Raw genomic sequence first — 17005 nt, 5'->3', positions numbered from 1 at the left:
AAAAAAAAAAAGAACACTACAACTGAAATGATTAGTAAAAATAAAACTTGAATTATAAGATTGTTTATAATGCCAATTTCCAAGCCCTTTGAAGTTGTTACAATCTACTGTTTTTGTTTAAAGTTTGATTGACTTAAAAATATAGCAAAAATTAATGCTTTAATATTACTAGCTAAAAGTATTATTTAAAAAATTTTTACACAAACTTTGAAAAAACTAGTGGTCACTGGTCATTCACATGTATATAGCCATGTAATGAAAATTAATACAAAAGTTTAGCTTATATATGCTAATAAATTAAAATATATAGAAAAAAAAAAGAGACAGAACTATTCCATCACCACAGAGATCTCCTTTGTACTACCTTGGGGTGAGTTTTTAAGTCTCCAAACTTATAAAACATAAAAATACACTAGATAATAACACAAACAGGTAAAGTTAGCTTCTCTGCACTTCAGACAAATGAACATAAGGTCACATCAGCTCGCCACAGAAAGTGGGTACCCAAATTTTCACACACAGCTAACGCCCTCCTTTCATCATAAACAGTAGTGCTCTCTTATTTGGCGGGGGGGGGGGCGGGGGGAGGGGTTAATACCAACACAAATCGCTGACATTGTCAAAATTAGGCTTAAGTCAAGTAAGACAAGTCAGCATAGAATTAAGAAATGCTATTCACAGCTTTAAGGGCATGGTTTTCTTTAGTAATTTCCTATTAGGCTCTCTCTTCTGACCCATATTCTCCCATCCATTACTTCTCAGAGTTCTGGAGGAGACCGGTAAGAGCTTGCATATAGAAAGGGAACAAAAGCCTCTGGAGTTAACAAATAATAACCAGCCGAACTAGGGTAATAAAATATTCTATTTCTTTTATAGAATATCTGTCCTTATAAAGCATGTGTCAATTTCATAAAGATTAAGATGCATTAGAAGACAAAGTTATGAACTTCCTATGGTTTTGACCTATCAGAAACCCTAGATCTTATCAAAAAGTTTCAGAAATAAGTATTGTTGCTCTATTTCAGATATAAATCAGCACACTAAAATAATGAAAAACCAATCTCCAGGAAAAAAAGATAAGAAAGAAAACAATTCTTAAAAGATAAAATAGTTTGTTATTCTGAACACTAGGTTATATCCAATATTTTGAAGACAGCTGTTTTATTTTTAATAAAACTCAAGTTCTAAACATCAGATTGGGTTGGACTACATAATCTTTACATACAATTCTAAAATCGTATGACGGAGGCGAGGTGAAGACAGAAAAAGTCCTAAAGCGCGGCCAGTCCAGAACTCTAACATTCCAAACCCAACTACTAAGAGTGCAGAACAGGGTGGGTCCCAGCCGAAACTGCCTGCAACAAAGATTTCTTGAAGGCAGAAGGAAGACTCAGCCCTTATTTGAACATATTTCTCTATTCACTGACCTTCTATTTAGAAGGTAAACTGCAAAGTTTTATTTTTAAAAGGTGCTCATTTCTTTACTAAAATATTTAAAACCCAGGCACAAAAGTAACTCAGGGAGATGTCTGAATTCTGCAATTATTCCTAAATCCTTACCATTATACTGTGAATGTGTTTTCTTTTAGAGTACATTAACTTTATTACAAATCAATTTTAGAAGTATTAATCAGTCTGCAAATATTTAATCACCCTATTTGTACTAAGCACTCACATTTCTACATATAACCACCAGAAAAGTCTTATTTACATTTAGTAAAAACTACTCACTCTAAAGACTAGCTTACAAGTGGCCTAAGAATAGGCTCTTTTCTTGTTTATCTATTTCTAGTTCTTTCTATTCTCAGAGCAAGCTCTAAATAAAGACAGTAAAGTTTCTAGCAATAATTATGTAACGTGACCTAGACGGTGACATGATTTCTGCCATGTTTTAATCTCTGATAACCACCGATTTCCTATAAATTTTTTTCCTTCAAAATGCTTTTCACCAGTCAAATCATATTTCTTGAACTAGAAGTAGTTTATCCAACATTATAGTTTTATTTCATGTTACTCAGCCAAAATCACTAACAATTTAAGGGAAAGCATAATCTAAATGAAACTTAGCAACAGAATAGCTATTAATCATAGTCTAACAATCCTCAAAAAATATTAAAAAGAATACAGTAATACAGTTATTAATGTTAGGAGGAACGGGATTGAAGCTGGAGAAGTTTGCAATTATAATGATGTTAAGTATGTTCAAACTTCACTGTCACAGAAAATCTGATATATTTCTAGCTATGGTCTTGCTGCAATTACTAACCCATAAGTGCCTGGCAGCCTCTTCATTCAGAAAACAATCTACTACTCACTGAGCATGTCCTGGTTAATAAAAACACACCTTTCCCAAATATCAAGCAGAGTGCTTTTAAAGTGACAGTCATCTAGGAGTGTCAAAACAAACTAATGATCTACAGTTTTACCACAGAAATAAGAGCCTGATTGAAACTAGAATGCTTGGATATTGACTGAATATTTCACATTATCATCCAAGGGCTTTATGTTTTTCAAGGAGAAGATGAGAAGGATTTTCCCCAGAGACACAGCCATCAAGCCCAGGCTTAAAAAGGAAAAAAACCCAAAACAAAGCAAAAAACTAGGTTATTTCTAAAAGGGCTCAGGTATAATCCTAGTTTCAGTTTCCATCAAAAGCCACCCCCTAAGATTCAGCCTTTCTTTTGGGTAAGCTCAGAAGTTTCACATGGGAAAAAGGCCAAAGTGACTGCCAGAGAGCAGACATGAGGCTCACCTGACTACGATGCCTGTGGTTTTATACTGCGCAGCGTGGGAACTGTGTGCCGAGCGACCCCACAACTGAGGGCTGCTGAGGACTGCCTTAGGGGTGCATTTGTGGCTCTGTTCCTCCTGGTGTCCATTTGGAAGGAGAGTGCTTCAGAGATGACAAAGAACAGGAAAACAAAAATTCACACAAAGGAAAAGAAAAGTCCCCTCACTAAGGCACATCACACTCATCATCTTAAAAGCAAGTAATAAAACAAGCCTGCAAACCAGCCATAGGTTGCTGCTCAAAGTACTGAATGTGAGAACAAACAGCCTGGGAAGACAAACTGGAGAGAGGCTGACTACGGAGCAGATCCTGACGCAAAGGGGAAAGAGGTGGCTGTCAGCTTGTGTATCCTTCTAGGCTAGTGATGAAAATCAAATAACGGCCCATTGAGGGAAGAGAAATTTTGAATATATGTTGGTAATAGCAATAATGGCTTACTAAATAAATTTTTTCCTTCTTCCTTCAGACAAAAATACGTAGACCTGTCAAAATCACAACCATTTGAGGAGCAAAAGAAAGCAATCATTTATTCACAACTTCTGAATTTTTGGAAGACTAAAGATCAAGAATTTTCTTGACAACGAAGTTTCCGAGGTAGTTAGAAGAGGTAGATGATCCTGTGTAGAAATCTACCTGTTTTCATCACCTTACAGGAGAAAAATAAAGTCAAAAGTCTATCAACTTACCCTTTCCACTTCATGGCATTTTTTCAAGGCATCCCCGTATCTCCCCAAACGCTGATAAGCTGAAATGCATTCTGTTTGAAACCACATACACTGCATTTCATTGAGATTTTCCATGGCAGATGTTCCTTCCTGAAACGGAAGCATTCATAACTATAGGAAACAAACAGTAAAAGAGATCCTAAAAATCTCATTTTCTCTTTTACAACTATGACTACCAAGTACTATTATGATAATAAATGGCACTTAACAAATATATCAATGTGCTTCCAAAAGGCTCCAACCAATTTAAAATTATATAACATCTTACTTATCCAGCTCTGTTGTGGTTCTCAACACTCTACATAGAAAAGACTCCAGATTACTGAAGCTAAGTTTTTAAACACCAAAGTTTCTAATTTAAACTATTTAAGACGGTAATCCTATGAAACATTGCCTACTTTCTGCCTATGAAGTAAAAGCTACTTAACCTTTCCTTGCTGACTCAGCGTCACCATTATGTTCATCCATTCTTGTCAAATCTGTTACTAATAATTCAGTCTCCCAGTCCCCTCCCTGCACAGCAGGCTATCAGTTGTCACTGTCTTTGTACCCATGTGTCTGCTCCTAACAGCATCTCCTGCTCCATGCCAACACTCTTCCTTTTCAGCAGACTGACAAAACCAAATAATGAAATGTGTTAATTTAGGCTCAATGTGAATTCTGAGAAGACTGTAAGACATAAAATACTCAGTTTCAGTGTAGGGACACTGAGGTTTTGTCACAATTTAGAAGAGTTATTTCAAATATATTTTCTGTGAGTCGAGGAATGATGGCAAAAGTGTATTTACATAAATAATGTCAGTCTTCAGTTCCTTTTCACACCTATTTTATCAGCTCAATTTTCAGAATTCTCATTAAAAGTATAAAAACTGGTTATCTCTGAGTGAATGGTATTATGGGTGTACTTTATTTCTTCTTTATGGTTGCAAATATTTTTCATTTTCTGATGACTATATATGTTTATAAGAAATCAACATTATTTTTCATATCAAAACCTTTACCCACTAGAACTATCCAACTTGCATCAGCAACTCTGTACAAAAATTTACAACTGTGAAAAGTTAGCAAGAAGGAAATATGAGCACTTTACTCATTTATTAGCAAGCAGATATTAACCTCTTATTCAAAGTCATTAGCAGTTTTCCTCCCCTGGCTCACTATGTTATCCACCACACATTACAGACATGCCCAGCCAATGAACCAGTATGGATAAACTGAATAAGCTCTCCACACAGCATGACAACTACAAGAGTAAATGACCAGAGGCAACTGTCATGAGCAATCTCAGCCACAGATTTTAGTGAGTACTCTCCTCAAATAGCGAAGCTCTGCTCTTCTTTCTCATTCTCCTGTGCCTTTTCAGACACGTCCTAGTTGTCTGTGGCTTGGGGTGGGGGGGGGGGGGGGGGGGGGTGGGGGTATGTATGTGTATGTGTCTATGTGTGTGTGATTGTGTGTGTGCTTGTGTTTGGTTTTTTTTAATCACTGGACTTATTTAACTACAGAAGTTTTGTACACTCATTTTTAATTGTACTTTACTTATAATCTCTACCCTAGCCTGCCAGGTGGTACTTTTCTCTACAAACATCATTGCTTTTACATCTACTCTTATACTGTCTTTTAATCTTCAAAATCGAGATACAGTGGAAAGGGCACTGAAGAGTTTGAACCCCAGCACTATTTACTACGGGACCAAAGATGATTCAAGTGACGTCTTCACAGCCTGAATCACCTTGCTGTAAAACGTCAAACGTGATTAAGTGCTACACAAAAGTATTACTATTTTCGTAATTTTTTTCTAATATCCATCATTCTTGCTAATACTTTTGCCCAACATTACATCTTCCACTTTGCATCTGCTGTTGATCCTATAGCATCTGAGTTTTAGAAACATCAGTCACTGTAGCTTCTGTTCCTACTAGACGATTCTAAAACACGGGTTTTAGAGTCAGAGACACCCAAGCTGGAATCCTGGCTCCAAATGAATGACTAGCTGGGTGATCTCCCACTGGCACAGTACTTGACCTCTCTAAACATTTCCTTAACTGCAATACGAGGGTAATGGTATAATAGGATCATTAAGATTAAATAACATCAATAAAGTATTTGGCTCAGTGCTTAATAATTGTTAAAGCCAGCTTTCTATTTCCCCATACAAATGATATACAAACTATTAGCATTACTCTAAATATCAGAAAGTAAAAGTCAGGCAGGCTCAGATGGAAAAAACCTTTTTATGAGAAGTGTATATACCTATAAATATATATATATAAATTAAATGGATATATATATCTATTAAAGGCCACTATCTATAGACCATATCTTGTTTCTCATTAATATATGACATATTTCATATATATACGTATATGTGATATGTATGTACTATATATGATATATATGTGACATACCATTTGTCAACACCTAGTAATGTCAGGTACACATTTCTGCTAATTTGATAGGCATAAAATGATACCTTATTTTTTCCCTGATTACTGATATAAACATCTTTTTTGGTCATTCCATTTTCCACTTCTGTGAACTAACTATTCATATCCTTTGCCCAATTTTGTATTGTGTTGTCTTTTTTTTTACTGAGTTTTGTGTGTGTGCGGTACATTTATATTTTTATGACATCACTCTTGCAAGTAAATTTTCATAGTAAAAGTTCAAGCTACTCTGTGGCTTCTAAATGATAAGGGGTTTCCATTGACACCCAGACACAACTAGAAATCTCAACACCTAAGGAAGGTGGTACACTGGCGCCATGTTAGCAATACATTAGCCTCACAGAGCACAGCGATAACTCATTTTCATCCTTAACATCTTACTAGCAAACACCATCACTAAAGCCCTCTGCTTTGTATAGAATTTCAAAGTATCTTAACTGTAACTTGGAAATCAAACTCGTAAACATGGTTTCCTCATTATGCCTCAATATCACATTCAAAGTGTGTTATATAACTATTTCACAGTGAATTCTTTGGAGTTCAATATAAATTCCTTTTTTGTTGTATGAGTTGGAAATATCAACTCCAATTCTATGGTTTATCTTCCCACTTTTTTTGCTGTTTTTGTGAGGAAGATTGGCCCTGAGCTAACATTTATTGTCAATCTTCTTCTTTTTGCTTGAGGAAGATTCGCTCTGAACTAACATCTGTGCCAATCTTCCTCTATTTTGTATGTGGGATGCCTCCTTAGCATGGCTTGATGAGTGGCGCGTAGGTCCGCACCCGGGATCCAAACCTGTTAATCCCGGGCCACTGAAGCAGAGCACACAAACTTAACCACTATGCCACCAGGCCGGCCCCTTCCCACTTTACTTACAGTTACTTTTTGTTATACATTATCATAAATTTTAAAATAGTCAAGTATATCAATTTTACTTTTGTACTTGATGCTTTTGGTGTCTTAGGAAATGTTTTCTACCTCAAGCCCTAAAGATAAACTTCTATATTTTCTTCTAAAACTTTGAAAGGTTTACTTTCCATACTTAGATCTTTAATCCACCTGGAACTGATATGTGTGCAGTGTGAGATAAGGATGTCATTTTACTTTTTTCAACACAAATAACTAATTGTCCCAGCAACATCTTTTCACCTGATTTTTAAAGCACTTCTAGCTATACAACGTGTCCAAATATGTGTGAATCTGTTTCTGAGCTTTCTATTCTGTTCCATGAGTCTACTTATATGTTTAACCATAAACATGTATTATTTTAATAATATAACAGAAAATCTATGTGAAAAAGGACATGAAAGGATGATGAAGGACTGAAAAGAAAGGAACAAATGTTTAGACCAACAATTTCAGAGAACTTAAACTCTTGAATGTCACAGAGACTAGTAGTCCAAAAAAGTTAGTTCTACATAGAAAGAACTCTATGAACAATTCTGAAGATCTGTAAAAGAGAGATTAAACAGCAGTCACAAATTACTAGTGAGACAAACGAACTGTAAATTGAATACTACACACAATCACTGAGGTATGGCATGTTGCCTATCTTTGCATAAAAGTATTTTGCTCCTTATACTGCTTTTTAACCATCCTCCACCAGAAGTACATGCACGCACACACTCAACCACAGAAAGAAACCGTACTTCGGATATGAGCTAAATGGGGTTAAAAAAACAGTACAAAAATGAATTCTTAAGAATGCCTGTGGCAAACTTCATAAATCACCACAGAACTTAAGTTTAATTTTTACCAACTCAGATAATTACAGCTATTTCCTACCCTTGTGAACTTGGAGCACATTTCCTCTGCTTCTTTTATCATGTTTGCTCGAAGCATGTATTTTGCACATTTAGAATTGATAAATCGATCAGCTGTGTCCAAAGACTGCGCTTCATCCATCCACTTTGCAGCTTCTTTGAGATTACCTATATGCTTTAAGAGATCAAAGTATTAAAGAAATCACAGTTTATGATTAAGAGAATATGGGTGCAATATAAATGGAAAAAGTTTATAAAGACAAATCAGAAATTTGGTAACATTCCTGTCAAACTTATCTACAAATCTTTGGGTAAATTACAATTTACACTTACTAAGAGCTGAATCAAATGATCAACACTGATTACATAACTATGCAACATAAAACTCCTTAGGGTTATTAGAGTATTAGAAATAGATTACCAAGGTGCCCCGAAGTTATTTCTATATGGAAAGAACTCCAAGGGTTTTTTTTTTTCTTGATGAGGAAGATTGTCACTGAGCTAACAACTGTGCCAGTCTTCCTCTATTCTGTATGTGGGATGCTGTCACAGCACGGCTTGATGAGCAGTGTCTAGGTCCACACCTGGGATCTGAACCCACAAACCCTGGGCCGCCAAAGCAGAACATGTGAACTTAACCACTATGCAACTAGGTCAGCCCCTCCACGGGTTCTTAAAAGTGGCCAAATTCTTCAACTATTCAAAAAACATGACTAAGATTTTACCTTGTAAATTTTTGCTTTCATATAGAATAATTCTATTAGAGTTGGAGTACTAGCAATTGCAGCATTAATATAATCCAAAGCCAAAGAATATTGCCCAAGTTTATCAAAGTGCTGTGCCAGGAAATACTGAACCCAGAGTAGTGTTGTTGGTGGTTCCTTCTCCCCCTTCTCTGCAATCAAACAAACATAAAATTATTATGGGGAAGAAGACAAAGTAAAGCAAATCATGTAACTTTCTCTCTCCCAATGCATAATGAAATTAATAATTATTACAATAATAAACAGTAAAAACCCAGCAAAAACGATCAATTTCAACAGAAAGAGATATGACTTCATGCCATAAAGTTCAAAAAGTGGCAGCCAAGCACAGAAACAAGATGCTAGTTCCATAGGCTTCTAACTCCTACCGCACTCCAAAGAAAGAATGCTGGGGAAGAGAGGTCAATTAATCTAACTCTGTGAGTTCTCAGGCTGAGAGCATAAGGCAGCAGGCCCAGGAAAAGTCAAGGAAAACAGCTCAGAGAAAAGGTGTCCCTAACCACTACTACAAATTCCACTGAGGCAGGAAGTGCCAGGGGTTAGCAGTGCCGAGGCCTGGACAGTGAGTGAAGGAAACTCAAAGCTGAAGGGCTTGAGGAGGATACGTTTCTGACAGGGTGATATTAACTCTGCTCATCAGCTGAGCTCTGTCCTGTTCCCCCCTTGTACCCTCAAGCTACAGAAGAGCAGGTAAGAAATATCAAGCTACCAAAATGGATTTCAGAAGGGAAGACATACAGGTATAAAATACGGTAGAAAGAGTGGAAAGGAGGATTTACCCGCACTACATCAGAAAAAAGTAGAAGGTCTCCTAGGCTAGCTGAACTATAATGAAATGATAGTAATGCACACACACAAATTAGCATAAATTAAAACAAATAATAAAGGCAAAAAGCCAAGCATTTATCTTGCTCCTGTTTATATAAACTGTATTTCAAGGGAACCAAACATTTGATGAGGGAAAATTCTCTGTAAGAATTACAGCTAATAAATGCAGAAGAAACGATGATAGGATTGAGGCAACGATCTTCAGCGGCTGTGAAAATTATTAGGTGAGAGGCCAATGAGGAACTTTTTAATGGGCAGATGAGGCTGACAACATCTGAACCCTGATCAATCTTATTTACCTCTGTGTCTGTTATTTTATTATGAAGTTTGTTTCAAACTAACAAAAACAAAAGGACAATAACATGTATCAAAAGATACACCAAGAAACCAGACTAAAGTGGCATCTGCATGGCTGAGAGCACTCCAGCGTGTTTTCTAAATCAAGCTGTCCTGGTTTACATATGCTCCTACAAACAGAGAAACAAAACACGGTTTAAAGTAATAAGAGTAGAAAGAGGAGAGAAGTAGGGATTCAGGAAAAACAGGTTTCAATACATTAAGTGCACAATCTTGGCCAAGCCACTCAAACTCTCAAGTGTGTTCATTCGTGTTAAAATAGGGTTAACTCCCACCTCACAAAATCATGGAAAATTTAAATTAAATAAGATTGAAAGTGCTCTTCTCATTTCATTCACTAACTCAAAAACTATTGAGTAAACAGCTAATCATGTAGCACGTACGTAACAAGATAGTTTTACTATAAGTGACTAAAAAGGGATTGAAATGAGTAATCAAATTCCAATTCGATCTAATTTAAACTTACCATAAGGGCTAAAAAAGTCACACATTTTAAGAGAGGCTTCATAATTAGTAACAAGCTCCTGGATTATAGAAATCTGTTAAAGAAACATAGTTTTAAAATTTAAAAATATTTTATGAAGGTACTTATACTTACTATGGGTTAGATTTGGAAACAATACGCAGCGTATTTCAGAACTATGAATTAACAAATTAACTAAACCACTAGGGTGTCTGCTTTTCCCCCCTCCCTGTGTGGGAGGAAAGTGAGAAAAAACACAGAAAATGTACTGCTCTCTTCATTAACAGTAAAACAGAAGCTCATAATTTCTCATCTCAATAAGTAGCTTCAGGTTTTGAAAGACAAATTATCACTAGTTACTACAAAACCTTTTTTTGACCAATAAACATATCTGTATAATTTATTATTATTAACAGTTAATTTATTTGCCTTTTGCTTCCCACTGTTATATTGTGAAGCTGTAAGCCATTATATATTCAGATTTTCTAAAATGCTACTCATCACAAAAAAGTCAAGTAAAATGATCCAAATCATACTCTAAGTTGACGGAAGTGGTTAAGTAAACTCCTAACTAGATGTTTAAACTACCTTTGTTTTTAGTGATCATTTTGACAGAATTTGCATTTCAATGCTCACTCAGGTACGAACGAAATATTATAAACCACACAGTAAATGTGCTATGCCCTGCGAGCACCAACAGCAACATGAATGAGAAGTGGCAGAAGAAAAAAAGGTGCTTACATGTATAGTTGGCTTTAAATGGCCACTGATGTTAACTGTTCAGAATGAATTAGAAAATATAACCATCTTATTTGTGAATTTCAAAAAAAAAAACAAAGGTCAAAAGTGAAGGAAAATCATTAAAAATTTTAACTGTATCTGACCAATATGATATTATTTTCATAGTGATAATGTTGAAAGTATTCTAATTTTTTAAAAATGGCCTTAATGCTACTAATACCTCCAGACACAAGGAAGATACAGACAGTGGAACAACAATAATAATAAGCCAGTAACTGTCACAAGTGCTTTACAAATATCATGTAGTAATTATATTAATAGTCAACCCTATATATGGCACTTACCATGAGCTAGGCACTGTTTTAAGTACTTTACTTGTATTAACTCAGCCTTAAAACAACCCTATGAAGTATGCACTATTAATAAACTTCATTTTACAGGCAATGGGAAAATAAATATAAGCTGCAAGTACACAATGGCGGAGCCAGAGTTCAACCCAAGCAACAAGGCTCCCGAGTTAAGCTTTTAACTGCTCTGCTCTCCCAGTCTTCAGTATACGGAGCATCGGTACAACTGCTCCGAAAAGGGGAATTCTCCTTGACTCACCGGGGTCCTGTCAGACTAGAGACTAACGGCAGCACAGGAACCTTTCCCCAGTCAGTTCTAGTGCACAAAACACCAAGTGGTGCGCATCAAATCGGCCAGACCGTGGAAAATACACTAAGTGCTTCCAAACTGAGGAGGAGTAAACTTTAAACACACACACACACACACACACACACACACACACACACACACACTGGGGGGACAACAGGGAGGGGAAACTGAGGAGGAGTAAACTTTAAACACACACACACACACACACACACACACTGGGGGGACAACAGGGAGGGGAAAGTTTGCCAGAGAGGGAAAAAAAGTAAGAGAAGGCTTAGGAGGGACAAACTTATGACACTCTTATGTGACATTAAGCAACACATTTCAAATACACATTTCCAAACTGAGTTCCCAAAGAATCTTAAAGAGTTCTTGAAATTTAAAGAAGTTTTCTTTTGTTTGATTGGGGGGAGGAGTGTGTTACAGAGGGACAAACTGGGCAGCCACCCAGCCTCTGGAGGAGTCCTAACTGTGTTATGTCTCAGGTCTCCACGTGCATTATGATCTCTAATATCAAATGCTGTATATTAATTATACCATTAAAAAAATTGTGATCTCCTACTTCAAGTTTGTAAACATTTATTACATGGGGGCCGCCCAATGGCCAAGTGGTTAAGTTCACACACTCCGCTTCGGCAGCCCAGGGTTTTGCCGGTTAGGATCCTGGGCATGGACACGGCACTGCTCGTCAAGCCATGCTGAGGCAGCATCCCACATAGCACAACCAGAAGAACCTACAACTAGAATATACAACTACGTACTGGGGGCCTTTGGGGAGAAGAAGAAAAAAAAGAAGACTGGCAACAGATATTCGCTCAGGTGCCAGTCTTTAAGAAAAAAACAAAATAAAGCATTTATTACAACAATATAAAATAAGCAAATATAAAATTAACAAAAGAGAGTTATTTCATTTACGAATCATGTTAGCATGTCTACAAAAAAACTAAAAAGATTTGAAAAGTCTGAGTGAAATCAAAAATGACTGATTTGCTTATTATTGTCAGCAGCCCTGGTAAAAGGCAGAAACTAAGAATCTGTTCTTAAAACAATTACAGGTTTTCTTACCTAAATTCACTTACCTACCTACTACTAAAATAAAGTCTGAAACATTGCTTACTATTTTGTGAAAAGTGGGATGTTAGACATTTTATTTTCAGATAAACAATTATTTTCTTTCTAGGCCTCTTTATGAACTAACCAAAACGTACTGTAGTTTCACTGCCAGTGAGGAACAGACCATGTATCCACAAAGTCCTAATCAGATTTTGGTATTTATGGCTACAAAAGAAACCTCTTCGTGCATTCCATGTAACACAAGATGGTATGATTTAATTAATTTAATTTTGAATCCAAATTAGAACCCTGCTCCACAAAGTCACAGGGTATCATGTCCATAAAGCCACTGACCATCCTACTGACACCAGTCAAAAAACAAAAAAAAGACCAAATTAAAACACTTCTCAGGCCTACATATCTTTGTGATATGATGCTACATCATATGGCATAATTTTCTATAGAAAGGCAAAAGGGAAATAGATGGGACTATACATTAATAATGAGGAAAAATATGTAAATAACATAAAAAAACAGACCACAAAAAGAATTTACACACATTATGACTTCACTAAAATACATATACATAAATACATTATCAATAAAAACATTACCAAATAATTAGGATAGTAAAATATGGGTACATTCTTTCAAAAAACAATAATGCTGTATTGTTTTAATAATAAGACTTTTAAAACAAAGATTGTTAAAAAACAATGTTTCTTAAAATCTGAATAAACCTACAACTAGTAAGGAGATTGAATGAGTAATCAAAAATCTATTAACAAAGAAAACCCTGGACCCAATGGCTTCACTGGTGAATTCTACCAAACATTTAAAGAACCAATGCCAAAGTTTTCCCAAAAAACAGAAGAGAAGCAAACACTTCCAAATTCATTTTATGAGGCCAGCATTACTCTGATACCAAAGCCAGAAAAAGACACCATAAGAAACTACTGATCAATACCCCTGATGACTATGGATGCAAAAATCCTCAACAAAATACTAGAAAACAGAATTCAGCAGCATACTAAAAAGATTATACACCATGACCAACTGGGATTTATTCTGGAATGCAAGGATGGTTCAACATATAAAAATCAAGGTAATATGCCACATCAACAAAATGAGGGGAAAAAAAAAAACTATCATCTCAATTGATGCAGAAAAAGCATCTGACAAAATTCAACATCCTTTCACTATAAAAACACTCAACAAACTAGGATTAGAAAGATACTACCTCAATATAATGAATGCCATCTACAAAAGACCCACAGTGAATATATCAAATAATGAAAGACAAAATGTTTCTACTAAGATCAGGAATGAGGCAAGGATGCCCACTTTCACCACTTCTATTCAACACAGTTCTGGAAGTTCTAGACAAAGCAATTAGGCAAGAAAAAGAAATAAAAGGCATCCAAACTGGAAAGGAAGAAGTAAAAATATCTGTTTGCAGATGATATGACCTTTCCTACAGAAAATCCTAATCACACCACAAAAAAACTTTACAACTAATAAACAAATTCAGCAAAGTAGCAGGATACAAAGTCAATATGCAAAAATCTGTTGCATTTCTATACACAAATAATGAACAACCTGAAAAGGAAATTACAAAAACAACTCCATTCACAATAGCATCAAAAAGAATAAAATACTTATGAATTAACCAAGGAAATGAAAGACTTGTACAATGAAAACTACAAAACATTGCTGAAAGAAATTTAAAAAGACATAAATAAACAGAAACACATCCCATGTTCATGGATTGGAAGACCTCTTATTAAAATGTGAGTACTACCCAAAGATATCTACAGACTCAATGCGATCACTATCAAAATCCCAATGACTTTTTTTTTCAAATAGAAAAACTCATCCTAAATTCACATGGAATCTCAAGGGACCCGAAATAGCCAACGCAATCTTGAAAAACAAGCACAAAACCAGAGAACTCACATCCTGATTTCAAAACTCACTACAAAGTTATAGTAATTAAAACATGTGGATGAAAACTGACAGAGACTAATGGAATAAAAGAGCCCAGAAACAAACCCTCGCATATGTGGTCAAATGATTTTTGACAAGGGTGTCAAGACCACTCAATGGGGAAAGGGCAGTCTTTTCAACAAATGGTGAGGGGAAAACTAGATATCCACAGGTAAAAGAATGAAGCTAGACCCTTACCTAAAACCATAAACAAAAATTAACTCAAAATGGATCAAGGACCTAAAGGTAGGACCTAAAACAATAAAACATATGACAAAAGCTTCATGACCTGGATTTGGCAATGATTTCTTGGATATGATACCAAAGGCACAGGTAACAAAAGAAAAAATAAACAAACTGGACTTATTGAATATTTTTAAATTTTGTGCATCAAAAGATCACTCAGAGTAAAAAGGCAACCCACAGAATGGCAGAAAGTATTTGTAAATCATGTATCTGATAAGGGGTTAATATCCAAAATATATAGAGAACTCCTAAAACTCAACAACGACAAAAAACTCTATTCACAAGTGGGCAAAAGACATTTCTCCAAAAAAGACATACAAATCAGCAAATGAAGAGATGCACAACATCACTAATCATTACAGAAATGCAAATCAAAACTACAATGAGATACGACTTCACCCTCAGAGGATAACTATTATCAAAAAAACAGAAAACAACAACTGTTGATGAAGACGTAAAGAAACTGGAACTCTTGTGCACTGTTGGTGGGAATATAAAATGGTACAGCTGTTACGGAAAACAGTTTGGCGGTTTCTCAAAAAATTTACAAAAGAATTACCAAATGATCCAGCAATTCCATTTCTGGGTATATAGCCAAAAGGATTGAAAGCAGGGACTCAAAGAGGTATATGTACACCCATATTCATAGCAGCATTATTCACATTAGCCAAAACGTGGAAGCAACCAAAGTGTCTATCAACAGATGAATGGATAAGCAAAATGTTACCACATACGATAAAATATTTTTAAGCCTTAAAAAGGAAGGCAATTCTGCAATATGCTACAAGATGAGTGAACTTTGAGGACATTATGCTAAGTGAAATAAGCCAGTCACAAAAAAGACAAATACTGTATGATTCCACTTAGAGACACTTAGGGTAGTCAAAATAATAAAAACAAAAAGTATAATGGTGGTTGCCAGAGGCTGGGAGAAGGGGAAAATGGGAAGTTACTGTTTAATGCATACAGAGGTTCAGTTCTACAAGATGAAAAGTGTCATGGCGATGGATGGTGGTGATCGTTGCAGAACAATGTGAATGTATTTAATACCAGTGAACTGTACACTTAAAAATGGTTAAGACAGTGAATTGGATGTTGTGTATTTTACCACAATTAAAAAAAATAAAACAAGGGGCCAGCCCAGTGGTGTAGCAGTTATGTTCATACATTCTGCTTCAGCGGCCCAGGGTTCACCAGTTCAGATCCTGGGCATGGACGTGCAGACTGCTTATCAAGCCAAGATGTGGGAGGTGTCCCACATGTAAAATGGAGGAAGATAGGCAAAGATGCTAGCTCAGGGCCAATCTTCCTCAGCAAAAAGAGGAGGGTTGGTGGCAGATGTTAGCTCAGGACTATCTTCCTCAAAACAAACAAACAAACAACCAGTGGTTCTTAAAATGTGCTCCTCAGACCATGAACATCATCAATACTGGCATTAGCATCACCTGGTAATTTGTTAGAGATGTAAATTTTGGGACCAAGCCCCAGATTTACAGAATCAGCGATCTGTTTTTAGCAAAACCCTCTTGTTAATTCTGATACACACACTAGAGTTTGAGAACTGAGGGGGTGGCCCAGTGGTGCAGTGGTTAAGTTCACACGTTCCACTTCTCGCTGGCCCGGGGTTTGCCAGTTCAGATCCCGGGTGCAGACATGGCACCACTTGGCAAAAGCCATGCTGTGGTAGGCATCCTACATATAAAGTAGAGGAAGATGGGCATGGATATTAGCTCAGGGCCGGTCTTCCTCAGCAAAAAGAGGAGGATTGGCAGTGGTTAGCTCCGGGCCAATCTTCCTCAAAAAAAAGAGGGAAAAAAGAACTGAGAAAAATATTGCAAAAAGACTACTACTATAAAGCAAAATTAACGGTAATAGACACTTTTGTGTGCGTGTGTGTGTGAGGAATATTAGCCCTGAGCTAACATTTGTGCCAATCTTCCTCTATTTTATATGTGGGATGCTGCCACAGTATGGCTTGATGAGCAGTGTGTACGTCCACACCCAGGATCCAGACCTGCAAACCCTGGGCCACCAAAGCAAAAATTGCAAGCTTAACCACTACACCACCAGACCGGCCCCAGTTATAGACATTTTTAATGCACCTTGACCAATACCACGCCATCAATCTCACTTAGAATATCTGTAAGTTAAAAAACTTTCCAGGTCTAGAAATTCAGTCCTCA

The 17005-nt window shown here is 36.3% G+C and overlaps 1 protein-coding gene across 5 annotated transcripts in view; it reads right to left on the bottom strand.

Moving 5' to 3' along the window:
- NAA16 (N-alpha-acetyltransferase 16, NatA auxiliary subunit) overlaps positions 1–17005 on the bottom strand; it is a 69628-nt gene that overhangs the window by 10476 nt on the left and 42147 nt on the right. For all 5 annotated transcript variants that reach the window (XR_006889120.1, XM_046664755.1, XM_046664756.1 and 2 more), the window contains 4 exons: positions 10143–10215; positions 8453–8622; positions 7750–7902; positions 3478–3606 (listed from right to left, as the gene is read on the bottom strand). Coding sequence is in view for 4 of the 5 variants with exons in the window: in XM_046664755.1 (XP_046520711.1) it covers positions 3478–3606; positions 7750–7902; positions 8453–8622; positions 10143–10215 (525 nt within the window). In the remaining variant the exon portion in view is untranslated. The remainder of the gene's footprint in view (positions 1–3477; positions 3607–7749; positions 7903–8452; positions 8623–10142; positions 10216–17005) is intronic.

Source organism: Equus quagga, chromosome 6 (assembly GCF_021613505.1).
Source record: "Equus quagga isolate Etosha38 chromosome 6, UCLA_HA_Equagga_1.0, whole genome shotgun sequence".
Lineage (NCBI taxonomy): Eukaryota > Metazoa > Chordata > Mammalia > Perissodactyla > Equidae > Equus > Equus quagga.
This window is presented reverse-complemented; position numbering and strand designations above follow the sequence as displayed.